Raw genomic sequence first — 22,241 nt, 5'->3', positions numbered from 1 at the left:
TAAGAAAGTATCTTTAAAACAGAACAAGTTCACCAGTAACTTATTTTAAATTATATTATTATATTTTTATATTATCATATAATTTAAATCATAAATTGTATGATTTCTGAGTAGTATGAAGTTTTATAAATATAATAAACAGTCGAAAGAATTCTTAAATCGACTCTTAAGTCATTTTTACGAGAGTTACAACAGCCAGAAGGCTCAGTATTCAGATAATTACTCATGCGTTTGATTGAAAGTTGAACAGAATGATATAATAATAATAATCTAAAGCAGAAACTGGCAGAAGCAGATTAAAGTGGTCTGAGATTCTGCAGAGCTTCATATTAACAGACTGACAGGATCATCTGAGGGTTTTAGGAAAGGCATTATAGTGACTGGCTCAATCTGAGAAACTTCTCCGTACAGAAAGCAGCTCACAGCCGTTCTTCTCTCGTTCCTGAGAAACTTCTGAACCGGGGGCTGAGAGAAGAGTTCAGCCGGGTTACTGAGAGGAAGTTTAACACACCTGCAGCTCTGTGTTTAGACGGGCGGTGATGCAGCGCTACTTTAAAAGCGTCCCGTCACAAACAGAACAGAGCAGCCAACAACAAAACCAACAAAAACCTTTAAAGAGCCACCAAACCCTGATCCAGATTTTTCCACTAATAGCTGAAATGTGTTCCTTAGAAGTAATAAAACACACCAGACCTGCTTAAACATTTAGAAACATTTCCTAACCTGTAAAAAACACTTTTATAACAATTCTTTCTGCCTCTGCAGCGCCCTCTCAGGTTCAACTGTACTATAGGCAAGGATGATGTTAATACGGACTTTTGTTCGTATAATATGCAAATCAGTCAATCAATGATACCACCCCTCAAATAATTTAGCTCTACACAATGGAGCTCTCAGCATCTGACACACATTTTACTATTTACACTAAAGATTGTGTGTGAAAATTTTATCTAATTCATTTTACACCTACTATAAAACATTATAATTATAGTTTTAGTTAGATTATGTTTTTGATGGTTTTATTGTCCATGTCATGTAAACATTTGCCTTGAAGGCAAGAAAAAAAGTCATTAAAAATCATAGAAAAATGTATTGGTTAAAATGTATATTGTCCCTTTCCAATAAAAAAACACTTATCTCCATTTTTGTCGATTTTTTGTTTACTACATAATTCTTATTACATAAAAAATCCTGAAATAACTCTTTTTATATTGACTTCCATTGAAAGTTTACAAGGTTTTATTCCCTCTCTTGTAAAGTTGCTGTTTTTGAGATAAACGTTTTCATTGGACAGCGACGATTTGAACCCTGGGGATTGTGATGCTATTTGCAAGGAAGATAAAGTTACAAGGAACAAGAAATTATTAAATATTTAAACCAATCAGGGCAGTAATTAGCGATATTTATTGAATAGCAAGTAATGTGCGTGCGCAACTTAATATACTAGAAATCTCAGCGTAGAGTTGTAGAGGTTCCTAATGGAGTCCTGTGATAATCCATCCCATACAGCTCTGATATTCTTAATCAGTTCCTGTAGATTTTGCGGTAGGGGTGGTTAAGGATGGTTAAGGGTGCTGATATTGCGTCAAATAGCATCAAATATCATGCACAAGATGTAAGGTAAGGAGCTTCAGGTAAAAATGTTAATATATGGTCAGATATTATCAACTATATCAGACAGTTTTTGTTACAGGCTTCTTTTTTTAAAATGACTATTATTAGGTTTTTTTTCAATCCCTACAATCAGTGTTGGTCCAACATAATTACCTTTATTATTTTTCTACTTCTACAATACTGTGTATATTTATTGTATTTGTGTTTTACATCATCATCGACTGTTTCTTTTCATTAATGTAAATAAATAAATAAATAAAACCTCCCCCACGTTCTGCCATAGAACATCACAATGTCGGGCTGCTAAAGTTCCTGTAATCAAGATAAACAGTGATTTGGCATCGGCCTTCTGGATATGTGATGCATAAGAAAAAAGAGAGAAAAAGGAAAAGAAAAGAAACACAAAATAGAAACAGAAAGAAAGAAAGGAAAGATGAAACAAATAAATAATAAATTAGTGAGAAAGAAAAGGAGAAAAGGTAACAGAACAAAGAAATTTAGAGAAATAAAAAGACAAAGAAAGAAAAAAGAAAGAAGAAAATGTGGCAGCTGAGACATAACTAGAGAAAACAAAAAAATAAATAAAAGAATAAAGAAAGAAAGAGAAATAAAAGGACAAAGAAAGAAAGAAAGAAAGAAAGAAAGAAAGAAAGAAAGAAAGAAAGAAAGAAGAGAAGAAAATGTGGCAGCTGGGAGACATAACTAGAGAAAATAAAAATAAATAAATAAAAGAATAAAGAAAGAAAGAGAAATAAAGTGACAAACAAAGAAAAAAAAAGAAAGAACAGGATAGAAAAAAGAAGGTGACAGCTGGAAACAACTAGAACAAAATAGAGACAAACAAAAAAGAGAGAAAGAAATAAAATGACAGAAAGAATGGAGAAAAAGAACAGACAAGAAAAGTATTAAAAATAAAAGAAAGAAAGAAAGAAAGAACTTGATGAAGTAATTTACTGAAATCTTTTTTATTTGATCATAGGTGTTTTTGAAAAAAAAAGAAAAAAAAAAAGAAATAAAAAACAGTAAATAAAAGAGAGTAAGAGGAGATGTGCATTTGTGTGGCTAGAGCCTTATTTTACAAACTGTACAAAAAATACAATAAAACAAGAATAAATGTGCCACAAGAGGTCAGTAAAGGAACAGTGAAAACACTGAGCTCTAGCATCTTAAACAGAGCCCAGTACAGTTACTCCCCTAAACTAAGCAGCTTTATATCAGGGGACAAATACATTATTTTAATTCTTATTAAATCAATATAAATAAATAAAGATGTTTCAGTTCACATTTCCTGAGCCTAAACTGTGTGTGGTAAGGGAGCTACAAGTCACAAGTATTACCCTAATTTATCCATTAGACTGTTGTTGTACTATGCTCAGCTAACCCGCTTGGACGGTGGATGGTGTGGTCTCGTGATTATTACACCTGTTCCAGCAGAGGCCAGTGACGCCGCTATTGTGGGCGGGGCTTTGCTGTTTGAAGACGTAATATGCGTCCACCTCTGGAGGTGATTTGACGAATCAGATTGCAGTTTGTCCACAAGATTGGACAATTATGACCAGATTATCCAGGAAAAATGTTAATTCCAGGTCTGAACAGGGTCTAAGTGCTAAGTTCAGTACCTTTTTATGACTATCCCTGTCTGAAACTGCATTCTGTTTTCTTATTGGTCATCTCACTCTCTGGTAGATTTGGTGGCAGCTCTTTTCGAGCGGCAGACCGATTGAGAATCACTCTCTGAGGGGCTTTGAGATTTCTGCACTTTTGGGGGTCTGCCTGTCTTGCGGGTTTTTGATGATTTCTGAAAGAAAAAAAAGGGTTTTCGGTGTAAACAAAACTTTTGAGAAACACCTAATCTTTTAACAAACAGTCTCTCAACACTACAAATCATTTGACACAACAGGAAAATGCATTAAGTGTGATTCTGCAGTTCAAAAAACCTAAAGCTACCTGCATCTCTGGTGGCTGAGGACTCGTTTCTGCTTGTTCCTCTTGTAGAACCTGAGACAAAAAAAAATTAATACAAAACAAAATTAAATAAATTAACATGCTGCATGTCCTGAAAGAGTAACACATTTTTTGCATTATAAGGAACACTTAAAAGCCTTTTATTTTCCCACAAATCTACAGTGCGTCTTATAATCCGGTGCTCCTTATGTATGAATTTTACCAGTTTCAGTTAAAGTTTCAGTTTAGTTCTAGCACCGTTGCTGGAGTAGCATTTGCATTAGCGGCTAACCGTTATTTCCCCATTCAGAGGGGAGTATTATCGATCTGTAGCTATGTAGCAACCACAGCTAGATGGAGTGGTTAGCCGCTAATGCTAATGCTCCAGCCTTAGTGCTGGAGAAATTTGGTAATCTTAGCTCTTCACTCACCCAAATAAACAGTTTTCAGGGGAGAAATCTGTGTAGATTAACATCCAGTGCTCGTCTAACTTTAAAAGAAAGTATTTTTACAGTTTTGTTTACTTAGTTTAGCTTTAACTTAGTTAGCTACCTACCACCACCACCACCCCCCAGCGGGGAGACCGGCTGAATAAGAAGTTCCTTACAGTGTCACTTAAAATGCGCCTTATAATATGGTGCGCCTTATAATGTGAAACATATGGTACATGTAGTTTTGTGGCTGTTAGGTTTGGAACTGTAAGCCTTGGACACAGGTGAAAATAAATGGGAGTGAATGGGAGGAATAAGGGATGAAACAACTAAAAATAGATGAGTGCGGCTCAATATGGCTGTGGATCAGAGTTTAGAGACCTGCATTGAAGGAGTTTTTGCAGTTTGGTGGCGGTCAGCTATGGAATAAATGGTAGTTAAAAGGAAGAATGAGGGATGAAACATTAACAAATAAATGATTGGTGGGTCAACATGAAAAAAAAACTATGTTACCACTAATATAATAATGCTTTTGGTTTTAAAAGTATTTTAATTGTTTTAATAACTCAGTACAGCACCTTGTCTAGGTTTGTATCCTTTGAAGGTCTTCCCTTTGTGGTTGTCTTCTTTCTGGAGAGTGCTTTCTCATTGAGGACGGCCTCCTCCTTCACGGTGGCCTCCTCCTTGGGAGCAGCCTTCCCTCTAGGAGCTGCTCTCTTCTTGGGAGCAGCCTTCTCCATCACAATGGCCTCCTCTTCAGGGGCAGTCTTCCCTTTTGACGAAGGCTTCTCTTTGGGAGGTGCTCTCTTCTTGGGGATAACCTTCTTCTTCGAGGCGGCCTCCTCTGTCGTGACTGCTTCCTCTTTGGGCGCAGCGTTCTCTTTGAGAGGTGCTTTCTTCTTGGGAGCAGCTTTCTCCTTTGTGGTGGATTGCTCTGTCGTGATGGCCTCCTCTTGGTGAGCATCCTCCTCTTTAGGAGGTGCTCTCTTCTTGGGGAGAACCTTCTCCTTTGTGGTGGCCTCCTCTTTGGAGACATCCTCCTCTGTAGGAGCATCTTTCTCTTTAGGAGGTGCTCTCTTCTTGGGGATAACCTCCTCCTTTGTAGAGGCCTCCTCTTTGGAAGCAGCCTTCTCTTTAGGAGGTGCTGTCTTCTTGGGGATAACCTTCTTCTTTGTGGTGGCCTCCTCTTTGGTGGCAGCCCTCTTCTTGGGAGCGGCCTCCTCAGTCACGATGGCCTTCTCTTTGGGAGCTGCTCTTATCTTGGAGAGAACCTTCTCCTTCGAGGTGGCCTCCTCTTTGGGAGCATCCTTCTCTTTGGGAGGTGCTATCTTCTTGGGGAGAACCTTGTCCTTTGTGGTAGTCTCCTCTTCTGTGCCAGTCTTATCGTTCATCCCAGGTCTCAATTTGAGGGCAGCTCTTTTCTTTGGGGCAACCTTCTCCTTTACGGTAGTGTTCTCAATTGCTGTGGCCTCCTTCTCGTTGAGGATGGCCTCCTTCTTCATGGTGGCCTCCTCCTTGGGAGCAGCCTTCGCTCTAGGAGCTGCTCTCTTCTTGGGGATAACCGTCTCCTTCAAGGTGGCCTCCTCTGTTACAATGTCCTCCTCTTTGGCAGCAGTCTCCTCCCTTGTGGAGGCCTCATCTTCAGGGGCAGCCTTCTTTTTTGGGGCAGCTCTCTTCTTGGGGACAACCGTCTCCTTCGAGGTGGCCTCCACCGTCACAATGGCCTCCTCTTTGAGAGCAGCCTTTTCCTTTAAGCTGGCCTCCTGTGTTGTGATGGCCTCTTCTTTGGGGGCAGCCTTCGCTCTAGGAGGTGCTCTCTTCTTGGGGATAACAGTCTCTTTCGAAGTAGCCTCTTTGAGAGCAGTCTCCTCTTCAGAAACAGGCTTCTTTTTTGGGGCAGCTCTTTTCTTGGGGGCAGCCTTCTCCTCCATGGAGGCCACATCTTTGAGGGCAGCCTCCTCTTTTGAGGTAAGCTTCTCTTTTGAAGCTGCTCTTCTCCTGGGGGCAGGCTTCTCTTTTGTGGTGGCGTCCTCCTTAATGATGGCCTCCTCCTTAGAAGATACCTTCTCCTTGGGAGTATCATTCTCTGGGACATCAGCAGGATCAGTCCTGGTTTTACCTGTTTTGTGGTTCTTAATTCGAGCTGCCTTTGTCACCTCCTAAAAGAATGAACATTAAAACCCAATGCTCAGATTTGTCCTTACAATCGTTAAGCTTTATAAACACTACACAGCTTTTATATTTATAGCAGATTATAAGCATAATCTTACACTTTCCTTTACACTTATTTTCAGAATAACGTAAATCTAGATATATACTGCTATACAAGATGTACACTGACTCTTCTATAGGTTCTATAGTGTTGTTTCATGAAACTATATAATAAAATATTTGCAGAAATGTGAGGGGTGTACTTACTTTAGATTACACTAAGAATCAAATGTTTGATATACTTCAGCTAGTCTGGAGATCTAACCTTTAAAAGGAGCTTTAAGGATTATATTAAGTATATTAAGTAGTAAATTAATATTTTATCACAAACAAAAATGTGTGTACTGTTCTTACACTGACAATAGAGTCCAGTAGGGTCCAATAAACACTTCCCCATGCCTAATATAGTGTCTTAATCCTGCCATTTAGCTAGCTAGCTAACTAAACAGTAATAAAAAATCAAATCTAAAAAAATGCATTTTAGTGCATTTTAAGACAAATGAACACCATTTAAGAGACTATTTAAGAATTTTAAGGCTCCATGGACACCCAGAAATACACTTATTAGGTTAAAAGACATAATAACAGTATTGATTGTTAGATAAATCCCTACACAGACCCTTTTCTCAGACAGCTGGGCCTTTAATTCAGAGAGTTCTGTCTTCAGGGCTTCAGTGTTTTCCTGACAAATATAAAAAAGACCAACATTAATCATTATTAATCATTATTTTTTGAAGCTCAATGTTAAATAAATCCCCATGAATAAAATACTGCTCATTATTAAAGTCCAGCTCTCACCTTCACAGTGTGGATGTTCTTCATGCAGAGGTTGACCTCTTTCATCCTCTGCTCCTCTTTGTTTCTGGAAAGAAAATATCAGAAAATAAGCCTCCAAAAATGCTTGTACCTAATGCACCTAATTAGTGCTGGACGATATGGCCAAAATTCATATCACGATATATTCCTTAATTTCGGTCGATACGATATAATTCCGATATCGATATAAATACTTAGAAGGCCTCAGAAAACTGCTAAGAATCCCTGCAATGGAAATACGTACCTACTAGGGGTGGGCGATATGGCCCTAAAATAATATCCAATATTTCATGGTATTATCGCGATAACGATACTCTTGGCGATATGACAAAAAAACAAAAAACTTTTTTATTATTGTATACGATATGATATTGCACACCTTTAAGATATTAAAAAAAAAACAATAATTTTAGCAGATTTATAACAGAAGTCAATAATTGAGAATTACATGATACTAATAATAATAATGCACTCCAAATATCTCCATATATCCAGTATTAAAGTAAAATAAATGACACTTTACAGATATAATCTGTCTCTAGTAGATATTTAATAGGAAATTAGAAATGTGTGAGTTTTTCTTTTGCTTAAAACAGCAAAAAAATAAGTATAATATCGTGATATATGATATGGCACACCCCTAGTACCTACTACTGTCTACTTAATTTAAGTCTTTGAAACCTCCTTTCACGAAAACATTATAATACTTAAGAAATAAACAATAGTCAAGATAAATCAATGCTCAATTTTATTTGCATATAACAAAATAAAAACATGACATCCCTGTCAAACATAAGCCAATATAACTATTACCAATAAAAAATTACTTAAAATTAGGATAGAAGCAGAGCTTCTTAGTCTTTTGTAAACAAATTTAACAGATCAAAACAAAAGTGTTCCAACTAGGATAAAGAACACAAGAAGCCTTTATACACATAAAAGCAACAAGATTTCCCCGTCAAATAAACAAACCTATAGGCTTTATCAACTATAAATAACTTAGTTACAATATAAGCTACAAAAGTGCTTCAGCCAAAATACAACTCTTTATGAACATAAAAGGAACATGATATCCCCGTCAAATAAACAAACCTAAAGGATTCATAAACTTTAAATAACTTAAATAACTTACAACATAAGCTATAAAAGTGCTTCAGCCAGTATAAGGAAAATATTGTATGTAGTGGAACTGATTGAGGTGGTGGAACAGATTAGATGTTTTAACGTTACCGCTGCTGGTCGGCTCCACTCTCCGGCACAATTTGCAGCAAACTGAAGTTTAGCAGACCTTCGAGAGTCGAACCAAATCCTCACCACTGAATTAGACCTCCCTCCTTCAATTAATCACTTGTGGAAGCGGCAGGGGCATTCATTTTGCATCAAAAATGTCCCGCGCTGGGAGCCAAGAGGACCCGCGGCTGACAAAGCGGACCCGCAACTGACCGCTGACCGAGCGGACCCGTGGGCGGACCGAGCGAACCAGAGGCGGACCCGTAGGCGGACCGAGCGGACCCGTGGGCGGACCCGAGGCTAGGCTAGGCTCGGTTCCGTTCCGTTCCACTCCAGCGCGGAACATTTCAGATGCAAACCGAGCCTACCTTAACCTTGGATCCGCTCGTGCCGGCTCCGTTTGGCTCCAGCGCGAGGCATTTTAGATGCGTAGCGGACCCGAGCCTAGCCTAGCCTAGCCAAATCTAGCCTAGCCTAGCCTATCTGGCTACGTGCCTATGTGATTACGTCATCACGCACAGAGATAGTCCAGCTACGGAAGCTGATTGTGTTCAGCTGTGCGGCGAGCTGACGCCAGTAAAACGCATGTCCGTGACAGATTCTGTAAATAATACATATCGATATACCACAAAAATGATATCACCGTTATTGAAACATTTCTTATCGCGATAAATACCGATATCGAATTATTGTCCAGGCCTACACCTAATTTATCTCGACTGTTGACCATTAATGCCTCCTTCCATCAAAACTACACTTCCCATGATTCCCTTCTACTTAGGAGTTTGTCACAAGGCCCAAGCCAACCAATCATGAACAGTTTTCCCAATTGTCTTCCATTCATGTTAGACTATTTTTCTCTCTCTCTCTCTCCTTCGTTTTGTGCATTTTGGTTGAAATCCTCCCCCTAAAAAAATGACATTTGTGGATTTCTTTAGATGGTTGAGAAGATATAAATGATATATTGCAATATAAATAACGTCTACAAAGACTGACATGTCTCTCCAAACCATCACTGATTGGTGGAAACTTCACACTAGACCTCGAGCAGTTTGGACTGTGTGTCTCTCCACTCTTCCCCCAGACTCTGCTCCCTTGATTTACTTTAAATGAAATGTAAAATTTACTGATGGTCAGTGATGGTTTGGAGAGTCATGTCTGTCATCTGCTGCTGTTGATCCACTGTGTTTTATTATCAAGTCTAAAGTCAGTGCAGTTTTGTTTTCCCACAAAATCTTACAGCACTTCAGATCTTACAGCTTCCCTCTGCTGAAAACAACTTTTATGGAGATGTGGATTTCATTTTCCAGCAGGACTTGGCACACTACCCACACTGCATTAGAAGTATCAATTGTTCTTATAATATAATATTCTAATTTTCCGAAACACTGATTTTTGGGTTTTCATTGGCTGTAAGCCATAATTTTTATCAACAATAAAAGAAATAAAAACTTTAAATAGATCACTCTGTGTTTAATACATCTATATAATATTTGAGTTTCACATTTTGAACAGAATTATTGTAGTTTTAATACCGGATCTCCTGAGCTTTGGTCAGCTCTCTCTCGAGGTGAATTACTTTATCAAATTCCTCGCTGACGGCGTCCTGCACCTCCCCCAGCTGGAGCTGCTTTAGCAGAGCTTCATCTTCTACATCCTCCAGCTGAACAGAAGAACACGAGCGCAGGAGAACGTCTCGACAGAGCTGCAGCAGCACCTCACAGGACACAGGATTCTGCAGGCAGACAGACAACCATATTCACTTGGGTTGGACACAAGGGCAGCAACTAATGATTTTTACTAATGATTTTTTTGGTAGTCGACTAATCTGACGATTATTTATTATTATTATTATTATTTTCGATTAGTCGATTAGTCAACGATTATTTCTACCATTACTAAAAACGATAGAAACAGCAGAACATGAAGTTTAAATGGCATTTAAATATCTGAATGTTGTTTAAACAGGCTAAATACAGATATTTAATGATTAAATATGTAATCTGTTGTGTTTGGGCACTTTTGGAGACACAGACTAAGTTGATTATAAACTGTTTGAGCAAACCATTTTCCCTTCATCTTTCATTGCACTTCTGTCTTCAGCACTTTGTGTAATGCTGTACTGTTACAAATAAGTGATTAGTTGATTATATCGACTAATTTTTGCAGCCCTATTGGACACAGATGGAATGTTTATAGTTATGGGATGAGGAGCATTTTGTGATTTAATAGTGGGTATTTAAATGTAAATAGAAGAATAAAAAGTACGATTGGAAAAAAATAATTATACAAAAATATCCTGTGATTAATCATGATTACAATAAAAAAAAAAAAAGCTGGGCTCCGAGTGGTCCAGTGGTCGAAATCGCTGCAACTATGATCGTGAGATTGCTGGTTCAAATCCCACTCATGCAGCTTGCCATCAGCTGCCAGAGCACCGGGAGAGCACAATAGTCCTTGCTGTTTCTTTCTGGGTGGGTACAGTACAGTAGATGGCGCTTTCTCTTTCCCCTCATCGCTCGTAGGGTGATGTGGATCAGCACAAGGCTGCGTCTGTGAGCTGATGTATCAGAACCGAGTTGCTGCACTTTCCTCCAAATGTTAGCGCTGTGATGCTACTCAGCAAAAGAGGTTCAAAAAGAGGTGGAGTCTGACGTCACATGTATCGGAGGAAGTGTGTGCTGGTTTTCGGACCCTCTCTCACCTTAGAAAACTTATACTGAAGCTCGTCTCGGGCAGCAACAGCCATCTCCATCCTCTGAGTCTCGCTCTTCAGGGAGCTCTGCAGATCACTCAGCTCGAGCTGTAAACAGAGGAATAGATCAGTATCTCCACTCGTTCTCTACTGCAGGACACGTCAGAACTCCCGTACCCTCGTTTTTTACAGCCGTGCTATTATAATGTAAGAATCATGTGGTTTAACATCGTCTTGTTTAAATCTGATTTGGAAACAACAGAACATTTACATTTTTTTAATTGTTGCATAATATTAACCCACCAGTTCTCAGCTCTGGTACCATCCACCTTACATTTCTGTTTCCAACTGTTTTATATGGAGGACGAAAAATGACATAAGAATAAATACATTAATTAATTAATTATTTAAAACATTCTGTATTGGAAAAGTACACACTAATTTCATATTTCCATGCATGAACTTTTTTTTGGGACTGTTTATTTATTTATTTATTTATTTCTACATTTATTTATTTATGCATGTATTTATTTATTTCCACATTTCTTCATTTGTATGTTAGTTGTATGTTACTGGTTGCTTCTGTTCGATTCACCAGTTGACCAATCCTGCTTGTGAGGATAGGACCGCCTACCTAATTAATATACAAATGCAAAAAATACAGAAATAAATTAATTGAGAAGTGTGGAAATAAATAAATAAATAAATACATGATAAAAAGTTAAAATAAATAAATTAATGTGGAAATAAATAAATAAATAAATAAATGCAGAAATGTATAAATGAATAAATGTTTAATACATTATCATTAAAAATATAAACAAATAAATACTCATTATTAATCAATTTATTTATCTATACAATTATTTATACGTGTATTTTTTTTAAGTCATTCATTCATTTAAACATTTCATGTATTTATTTATTTATTTATTTTTTATTTAATTATATATGCATTTATTTATTAATACTTATGTAATTTTTCGTCCTCCAAAGTTTTAAGTCATACACTTAATTTGCCTCGTGTTTACAGAGCATTAACCGACAGCAAAGGATCTGATTCATTCATTCTGAACAGCTGGAGTGACGGTAACTAAACAAACAAAAAGCAGTAAGTAACCAAAGCATGCTTCATGGATATACACTATTATAGAACTATAATCGGTTCAGATCAGACCACTGAAGAGGGTATAGCGTGGTTCAGCAGTGTAAACGAGCTTCATCACCACCTGGATGATCTGCTTACCTGCAGCTGCTGCACCTGTTTCTGCTGCTTCACCTGGTGGATGAACTCCAGATCCGCATCCGTCCACTGGTACCCCTGCATGCCCTGGATGAAGGTGTCGGGGTCAGCGTCCCCCGTGTTCGCTGGACACCAATAAAAAAAATAATTAAACAGTATTGAGACATATGGATTTAAACTAAACTAATCAAACTGAAGAAAACACATGTGAACATAAGCTGTGCAGGTTTTCCCACTCCTCCATGCAGAATTCTTTCAGCTAACGCCAGAAATTACTTTTTATTATTTATTTGATATTAATACAACCCAAAATACTGATTTAAAATAGCACAGTGTTTTTATTATTCACATTGAGTTTTATTTGATTGCAGAAAGAACAAACAAAGAACTTTGTTTTATCTGCATAACTTAATTACATTAAAGTGCTCTTCTTCCACAGTCATGCCTATGTAACTCCTGCAGTGTGTGTTTTTACACTGTTGTTGAAAACTGCATTGGTTTCTTTGTAAAAGATGTGACTTGAAGGCAATTTCGATGTGCTAACACAACTTTACACCACAGCAAAGCTCTGCTTTTACACTTGTTGCTGATAAAAATCTGGATGGTTTTCTCTGTGGTCTGTAATGTAATGTAATGTAATGTAATGTAATGTAATTCAGACAGGAGGTACTTGGAGCACCTGATGCTGAGGTGATGCTGGACCTGCGGATGCATTTCACCTCCTTCCTCACTGCAGGACTCAGAACACTTTCCTCCACCCGACTCTAAAGAGAAGCAGAGAAGCTGAAGTTCATTCCTGTAAACAGCAGAAATGATCAGACCCGCTCTACTGACGGGATCAGCTTTCTGATACTGAGAGTTGGAGAATCTGATTTTAGCTACAGAAAACTCTACAGATCAGCTCACTGGAGTCACTAAATCATTTTAAACTTTTAGTTTCTAACCCCCTTCAGACAGCCTGTACCTGATTTACCTAGGCTTTTATTTTACCTTTTTATTTTGTTATTAATTTCTTCCTTTTATTTACTTTGTTTTATTTTTTTACTGACTTATTTTGTTTATTTTTTTTGTCCCTTCATTTATTTTCTGTTTTACCTTTTTATTTATTTTATTTATTTTGTGCCTTTATTTATATTCTCTTTTACCTTGTTATTTATTTTATTTCATTCATAATGTAGTGTATTTGTTTAAAGCCTTTTATATTCTTACTTTTATGTTCAATTAATGTCTGTAATTATTTTTACTTTGTTCTTTATGTCTGTTTTGCTTTGTATGTAATGTGTCTTTGAGAATCTTGAAAACGCTATATAAATACAATATATAATAATAATAATAATAATAATAATAATAATAATAATAATAATATTTATTTTCAATTGCTTCAATTGCTTGTACTTATTTTGTAAGGTTTATATTCTGTGTTATCTTTTTATTTATTTATTTAGTTTTTTATTTATTTTATCTCACATTCTGGCCTTTTTATTTTTTTGTTTTTATTTTATTATTTTCATCCTTTATTTATTTTATTTCCGATTTTACCTTTTGGCTTCTTACATTTTTTATTTTATTTTATCCTTTTATGTACTCTATTTTCTATTTTACCTTTTAATTTATTTCTATCACTTACTTTCTTTATAATCTCAGTGTTTTTTTAGCTACTTCATTTTTAGTCCTCTATTATTTTATTTATTATTTTATTAAAAATAAGAGCACTGTATGAGAAGGTTTGGTGGTGCTGTGCTGTGATTGGCTGGGCAGTATTAACCTGTGTTCACCTGCATTAAACTCCAGAGGAGTAAACCTGCCTTTAGACCCACCTGGAATTCTGCTTTTATCAGCAGATAAATACTTTATTTACCTGTTTATAAATATTAAAGTATAATTCCTGCATTATCAGTAATAAAAGTGTGTATTGTGGAAATGTAGTGTGAGTAATAGAGGAGTTGTGGGGACTCTGACCTCAGGCTGGTCTAAAGGTGTGTGTGTGTGTGTGTGTCTTGACCCACCTCTGCTGGAGTGTGTGTTTCCTCCTTTATCACAGTGTGTGTGTCTCCACCGGGGGTCTGCTCTCTCCTCTGGGTTGACGGGGGGGTTCTCTGGAGTTGTCTTCCAGCAGGAATGATGTTCAGTAGTTTACTCTTCAGTACTGAACTCTGAGGATCCATCACCGGAGAGGGAGGTGAGCAGGTCAGGAGGGGGTTATCTGAAAGCTAATAATTATAACTTTTTTGTAATGAAGCTAACATATGCATCTGTTTTTCTATAACTTCATCATAACTTGTTTTAATATCCAGATCAGACCAGTAACGAGTGTAGAACAGATCATCCCCTGGATGATCTGCTTACCTGCAGCTGCTGCGCCTGTTTCTGCTGCTTCACCTGGTGGATGAACTCCAGATCCGCGTCCGTCCACTGATACCCCTGCATGCCCTGGATGAAGGTGTCGGGGTCAGCGTCCCCCGTGTTCGCTGGACACCGATGCAAAGATAAAAAAAACAGAAAAAATATATATATATATATATATGTGAAATTAAAAAAATATTAATATCAGGCTTCATTTAAACAGTATTAAGAAATGGTGTGTGAATATATAAACTAAACTAATCAAACTAAAGAAAACGCTTGTGAAGATAAGCTGTACAGTGTTTTAATCTTTTGGAGATCTGTTCTTGATAAACATTTTATTAAATAACAGGTCTATGCTTCTTCAGTGTTGTAATGTTAATTACCGTCATTCTGAACAGATTTAACTCATTCAAACATCCCCAAAATGTTCTTAAAAAGCTCAATTTTAACGCTCTACTTACTAAAAAAAATAATAATGTGGGTTTAAATCGGGCTCAGGCTTCTCTGCAAAATGGTCTTAAAAAGGGCCACTGAGGAGTGTACCTCCTTTACAGAGCGGGTTCTGATATTTTCAGTACCTGATGCCGGCGTGGTGCTGGCCCTGCGGATGGATTTCTCCCCATTCTTTACTGCAGGGCTCAGTACCAACTCCAGCCGGCTGGGGGCGCTGTCCTCGGCCTGTCTCTAAAAAAAAAAAAAAAAAGAGAAATAAGAGAGTCTTCTTCTAGAATGAAAAATAGGTTTTTCAATTCAAATCAATCTGATATCCATTTATTTAAACCCAAAAAGAAAACAAATCACGCTGTATGATTATATATACAAATTTCTACATAATGAGCCAAACATTGGATATTGTCTGTATAGCTGACATCAGTTATCCTCACAATTTGAACAGTAACTGGTGAACAAAGTTGTTTCTACTGTGTTTAACTGCACTATTTCCATTACACACACACTAAAGACCGTACTTTTATACTTTATATTTCATTGTAATTTTATATATCCTTGAATCCTTGAATATGTATCATTATATCTAATCCTTCTTTTGTAACTTGTGTATACTATGTATATTTGCTACTGGATGTCCAAAATTTTCCTCTGGTTGATTGATTGATTGATTGATTACCTGAGATTGATTAAAATATATACTTACTTACTTGATTGATTGATTGATTGATCGATCGATAAATGTAATAAACCAATAAATAAAACATTGTAAATAAATACACTGATCGATCAATCACTCAATAAATAAATCAATCAATAAAATAAGTAAATAAGTAAGTATGTATGTATTTTTTATGTATCTATCTAAAAGGGTGTATTGTGAAGATGTGTGAGTAATAGAGGAGTTGTGGGGACTTGCACTTTGACCTCAGGCTGGTGTGAAGGTGTGTTGACCCACCTCTGCTGGAGTGTGTTTTATTACCCTTTTATTTATTTTGTTGTTTTATTTTTTTAGCCTCTGTTTTACCTTTTATTTTATTTATATAATTTTCTCTTTTTTATAATCGTAGTGTTATTTTTAGCTTTATTTATATTTTATTTATTATTCAGTTCATAATAAGAGCACTGCATGAAAAGGTTGGGTGGTGCTGTGCTGTGATTGGCTGGGCAGTATTACCTGTCTTCACCTGTGTTAAACCTGCCTTTAGACCCACCTGGAATTCTGCTATTATCAGCAGATAAATACTTTAAATATGTTACTGTTTCTGATTATTAAAGTAAGTGCAGATTTCTACATAATATTTCCTGATTATTGGTAATAAAAGTTGTGGAGATGTAGTGTGAGTAATAGAGGAGTTGTGGGGACTCTGACCTCAGGCTGGTGTAAAGGTGTGTGTGTTGACCCACCTCTGCTGGAGTGTGTGTTTCCTCCTTTATCACAGTGTGTGTGTCTCCACCGGGGGTCGGCTCTCTCCTCGGGGTTGAAGGGGGGGTTCTCTGCAGTTGTCTTCCAGCAGGAATGATGTTCAGTAGTTTACTCTTCAGCACTGAACTCTGAGGATCCATCACCTGAGAGAGACTCTGACTGCTTACCTGATACACCTGAGGAGCTGTGGGCCTGCAGGTCAGGTCATACCTGCACTGTGGGCTAGGGGGTGGAACTGTGTGTGGGAGGGTGTGTGTGTGTGTGTTGGGGGGGTGACTTAGCTGTGTGTGTGTGTGTGTGTGTGTGTGTTGCAGTAATGGCGGGATGTGTGACTCGCCTACTCGTAGTGAGTAGGTGCAGCTGAGTGAGATACAGACGCTGACCGCTGGGAGGCGCCAGAGCTTAAATAATCTCTCAATTTTATAAAGCTGAACTGAATTAAACTAAATTAACCTTTTTAAACATAAATTGTCTCCAGTGATGGAAAAAAAAAATTAAGAATGCTATTTTCTGTCGGTAATGCACAGAAAAGAAGACTAATATGATATTCTCTTTTTCATTGCATAAGAAGCCTGTGTGTAATATATTTTATATTTTATTTCATAACCCACCCTTACTTTGCCTCAGTGGCTTTAGTACTACTATTTTTCCAGTGCAGTGGGCGGGGCCAGGTTACAGATTCATTGGATTATAAACTTGTTCATTGGCTGGTTCATGGTATGTTCTGATTGACAACAAACAACTCCCAAATAGTGTTTAAAACATTTAAAAATAAAGAAAATACATTAGGGTTAACCTTTTCAGACCTTTCGACTATTAGAATTGGCATTGCACTAATTAAGACAAATTGTTAATCTGAACACGTTTGTAAAATATATCAATCATAAATAAACAGTACTGATAAATTTCGCTCTCTCTCTCTCTCTCTCTCTCTCTCTCTCTCTCTCTCTCTCTGGATTTGTCTGTATCAATTTTTATTGTTTCTGTCTCAGTTTTTTTCTTTATATTTCTTTATTGTATATTCCTATTCTAGTTTGTCTGTTTATATCTGTCTACCTCTTTCCCTTTTTCCCCCATTTTTACCTCTTCCTTCTATTTTTCTCTTTATCTTTATTTATTTTTCGCAATTCTATTCTTCATATTTTTTCTTTTTTTCCCCATATCCTTTTTAAAACTTTTTTCCTTCTTGTTTTTTTTATTCTTTCTATCCTCCTCTTTCTTTATTCGTCATTTTCTCAACTTTCTCTTTGTATTTATTATTGATCATTTTCCATTTCTGTATATCGTTTTCATTTTTTCTTTTTTTCATTCATTCTGTCCCTCTCAATTTCAATTTCTTATTTTTTTTATTTTATCCTTCTAAATTTTCTTTTTCCATTTTTATTTATTTTTTTGCATTTCTGTATTTTTTGTCCTTTCCTTCCCAATTGTCTTTTTTGCTTAGTGTCTTGTATTTTACTTTCTTTCCTTTTTCATTCCCTCGTGCCATTTTATTTTTCATATTTCCTCTTCCAATCCATTTTCTTTTTATCTTTTTTTCTATAGTCGCTTTTCTCTTTATACTTTTTTTTAATCTCTCTCTCTCTCTCTCTCTCTCTCTATCTATCTTTCTTTCTATCTATCTATCAGTTATATTGTACACTAAATTCACTGCGCGCGAGCTGTATTTTGTTAATACACGTCAGCTCGTGTCAGCGCGTTGATTGGTTAATCCAGCTGTAGCGTGTATATATTTATATATACATATAACTGTAGTTTATATAATCCGCCAGCAGGTGTCGCCGCTCAACAGCAGTTTGTGTCTGACAGCGCTTCTGTCCTACTGACCCACAGTCCGGATCACTGAGAGAAATAATCAACACACACAGTTTATACTGTAGATTTATACTTTATTTATTCATAAAACACATCATATTCCTCATTATATTCCTCCAGTTTTATTAAAAAATATATAAATACACTTCATATATTTTTGTCACATATTTATTGATGAATTTGTCGATTTATTTGAGAAAAAAGGACATTTTGTATAAATAAATATGTATGTTTTGGTTACTCCAGTGATTATAAAATATTTTTCTGGTAAAACATTTTCATATTTTTGTAAATATATTATTCAAGTTTAACTCAAACTATAAAAAAATGTGTAAATAAATACAACTCATTACTATAAACATAATATAAAAGTAAATTAATTTCCCATAATCGTGGCTATAGATATACTATGTTTTTTACAGCAGGAATGTAAATGTGGATAAATATGTATTGCAGTAATATTTGCAATATTTATTAGTACTTAACTATCCATCTTTAAAAAAGGCACAATTAAATTTATTAAATTACTAAAAACATCTAAAATGAAACATTTTTATATACATTGTTTTAATAATGAATTAATATTGTTTTAGCAATGCAATAATGAATAATATTCATGTTTTATTAGGTGCATTATTAAATTTGTTGTTGAACAGGCGTCCAAACAGCCGAGTCTCTTTTACATAAATACAATAACTATAAAATAAATCTATAACATTAACCCCTGATTTATCATGTGAAACTCAGATTACAGGATTAAATACACACATCACTCATCTACTGAATATTCCATCAGGTTAAAGCAGGGCTTTATCTCAGGCTGGTCTGAGATCAGCAGGATCAGGGTGTGGAGGGTCTGTGGATGCTGAAGGGGATGCATCAGGAACTGGTGGCTCCAGAATCTCATCCAATCAGTTCCTGATGCAGTATCATCAACATCAGAAAGGTCAGGGGAAGGTCACAACATCTCCATCACCATCACCTCCATCTCCATCTCCATCACATCACCACCTCCATCACCATCACCACCTCCATCTCCATTACCATCACATCACCATCACCACCTCCATGACCACCTCCATCTCCATCACCATCACATCACCACCTCCATCACCACCTCCATCTCCATCACCACCTCCATCACCATCACCATCACCACCTCCATCTCCATTACCATCACATCACCATCACCACCTCCATGACCACCTCCATCTCCATCACCATCACATCACCACCTCCATCACCACCTCCATCTCCATCACCACCTCCATCACCATCTCCATCACCACCTCCATCACCATCATCAACTTCATCACCATCTCCTTCACCATCTCCATCACCATCTCCATCTCCATTACAATCACATCTCCATCACCACCTCCATCTTCATTACCATCTCCATCACCATCATCAACTTCATCACCATCTCCTTCACCATCTCCATCACCATCACCGTCTCCATCTCCATCACATCACTGTCTCCACCTCCATCACCATCTCCATCTCCAACTCGATCACCATCTCCATCATCAACTCGATCACCATCTCCATCACCATCTCCATCACCAACTCGATCACCACCTCCATCACATCATCAACTTCATCACCATCTCCTTCACCATCTCCTTCACCATCTCCATCACCACCTCCATCTCCATTACCATCTCCATCACCATCACCACCTCCATCTTCATTACCATCTCCATCACCACCTCCATCTCCATCACCATCATCAACTTCATCACCATTTCCTTCACCATCTCCATCACCATCTCCATCACCGTCTCCATCTCCATCACCATCTCCATCACATCACTGTCTCCACCTCCATCACCGTCTCCATCACCATCTCCATCATCAACTCGATCACCATCTCCATCACCATCTCCATCACCAACTCGATCACCACCTCCATCACATCATCAACTTCATCACCATCTCCTTCACCATCTCCATCACCACCTCCATCTCCATTACCATCTCCATCACCATCACCACCTCCATCTTCATTACCATCTCCATCACCACCTCCATCTCCATCACCATCATCAACTTCATCACCATTTCCTTCACCATCTCCATCACCATCTCCATCACCGTCTCCATCTCCATCACCATCTCCATCACATCACTGTCTCCACCTCCATCACCATCTCCATCATCAACTCGATCACCATCTCCATCACCAACTCGATCACCACCTCCATCACCATCTCCATCACCGTCTCGTTCACCATCTCCATCACCATAACATCACCGTCTCCTTCACCATCTCCTTCACCATCATCATCTCCATCACCACCTCCATCACCACCTCCATCACCATCTCCATCACCATCTCCATCACTATCTCCATCACATCACCACCTCCATCACCACCTCCATCACCATCTCCATCACCGTCTCGTTCACCATCTCCATCACCATAACATCACCATCTCCTTCACCATCTCCATCACCACCTCCATCACCGTCTCCATCTCCATCACCATCACTATCTCCATCACATCACCAACTCGATCACCACCTCCTTCACCATCTCCATCACCATAACATCACCGTCTCCTTCACCATCTCCTTCACCATCATCATCTCCATCACCGCCTCCATCACCACCTCCATCACCATCTCCATCACCATCTCCATCACTATCTCCATCACATCACCACCTCCATCACCACCTCCATCACCATCTCCATCACCGTCTCGTTCACCATCTCCATCACCATAACATCACCATCTCCTTCACCATCTCCATCACCACCTCCATCACCGTCTCCATCTCCATCACCATCACTATCTCCATCACATCACCAACTCGATCACCACCTCCATCACCATCTCCATCACCGTCTCGTTCACCATCTCCATCACCATAACATCACCGTCTCCTTCACCATCTCCTTCACCATCATCATCTCCATCACCATCTCCATCACCACCTCCATCACCGTCTCCATCTCCATCACCATCTCCATCACCACCTCCATCACCATCACCCTCTCCATCACCATCACCACCTCCATCACCATCTCCATCACCACCTCCATCACCGTCTCCATCACCACCTCCATCACCATCACCCTCTCCATCACCATCACCACCTCCATCACCATCTCCATCACCACCTCCATCACCGTCTCCATCACCATCTCCATCACCACCTCCATCACCATCACCATCACCGTCTCCATCTCCATCACCATCTCCATCACCACCTCCATCACCATCACCGTCTCCATCTCCATCACCATCTCCATCACCAAAACCCAGAACTCAGCAGACCCCTCCAGAGGTCAGGAATTACCTCAGATGTTCCAGGTATCCAGGTTTATGAATAACAGAGTAACACAGTATTTCACACAGTATCAGAAAACACAGAATACAATTAAAGCTGCTAAACTACAATATATCTCATCATTGTTTATATATTAAAATGTTTTAAAAAATAATGTAACTTTTTATTATATTATTTTATTATATATTTGTCTCCTTGTCTCATATAAAACAAAAATAATAATATATATATATTTTTTAAAAGTACATCAAAAAGAAGAATTTTGCATGTATAAAAAAGTTTTATAGTTAATATTACATTACAAAAATTATGTTATACGTATTTTTTGTGTCAATATTCAGTGCATCCCTAGGATACACAGCTCTGGAAATAATTAATAAACCACTGAAAACGACCAGTTTTTTTCTGATTTTATTATTTATAGGTATATGTTTGAGTTAAATGTACATGTTTTTTATTCTAATTTCTAATCTACCAACAATGTTGTCTGCAATTTACAAAATTAAAAAAGGTTAATTTTACTCGAACAACATAAAATAATAAAGTTAATCAGAAAAACTGATCATATTTAAGTGGTCTTTTATTTATATTCTGGAGCTGTATGTACTGTATGTACTCTTACACATGTGTTTTCAACACAAAAGTCAAGTTAAATTCATATTAATTGTATAAAAACAAAAACCTATAACTTCAGTCTCAGTGCTCAACAAACTTTCAAAATTTAG

General features: G+C 37.5%; 1 protein-coding gene and 1 pseudogene across 5 annotated transcripts; one reads left to right on the top strand and one right to left on the bottom strand.

Annotated features, from left to right (window-relative positions):
• Positions 1-2,713: 2,713 nt before the first annotated feature.
• On the bottom strand, positions 2,714-16,687 carry si:dkeyp-34c12.1 (uncharacterized protein LOC570187 homolog). 5 transcript variants are annotated; one of them, XM_049471262.1, is made up of 13 exons: positions 16,385-16,686; positions 15,109-15,214; positions 14,531-14,652; positions 14,191-14,394; positions 12,864-12,948; positions 12,188-12,309; positions 10,951-11,049; positions 9,782-9,981; positions 6,999-7,062; positions 6,820-6,882; positions 4,568-6,148; positions 3,562-3,612; positions 2,714-3,412 (listed from the first exon to the last, which is right to left on the bottom strand). In XM_049471262.1, the coding sequence occupies exons 1-13, from the start codon at positions 16,541-16,543 to the stop codon at positions 3,287-3,289; spliced, it is 2,982 nt and encodes a 993-aa protein (XP_049327219.1). In that variant the 5' UTR covers positions 16,544-16,686; the 3' UTR covers positions 2,714-3,286. The 5 variants fall into 5 exon arrangements, with proteins under 5 accessions (XP_049327219.1, XP_049327221.1, XP_049327222.1 ...); XM_049471264.1 differs by lacking the exons at positions 12,864-12,948; positions 14,191-14,394 and having other exon boundaries at positions 12,188-12,220; positions 14,564-14,652; positions 16,385-16,687; XM_049471265.1 differs by lacking the exons at positions 12,188-12,309; positions 12,864-12,948; positions 14,191-14,394 and having other exon boundaries at positions 16,385-16,687.
• Positions 16,688-19,809: 3,122 nt separating this feature from the next.
• Positions 19,810-20,647, top strand: LOC125787119 (uncharacterized; annotated as a pseudogene).
• The last annotated feature ends 1,594 nt before the right edge of the window (positions 20,648-22,241 follow it).

The sequence above is a fragment of the Astyanax mexicanus genome, chromosome 23, assembly GCF_023375975.1.
Source record: "Astyanax mexicanus isolate ESR-SI-001 chromosome 23, AstMex3_surface, whole genome shotgun sequence".
Classification (NCBI taxonomy): domain Eukaryota; kingdom Metazoa; phylum Chordata; class Actinopteri; order Characiformes; family Acestrorhamphidae; genus Astyanax; species Astyanax mexicanus.
The sequence above is the reverse complement of the archived record's forward strand: the minus strand, read 5'-3'. Positions and strand labels throughout refer to the sequence as shown.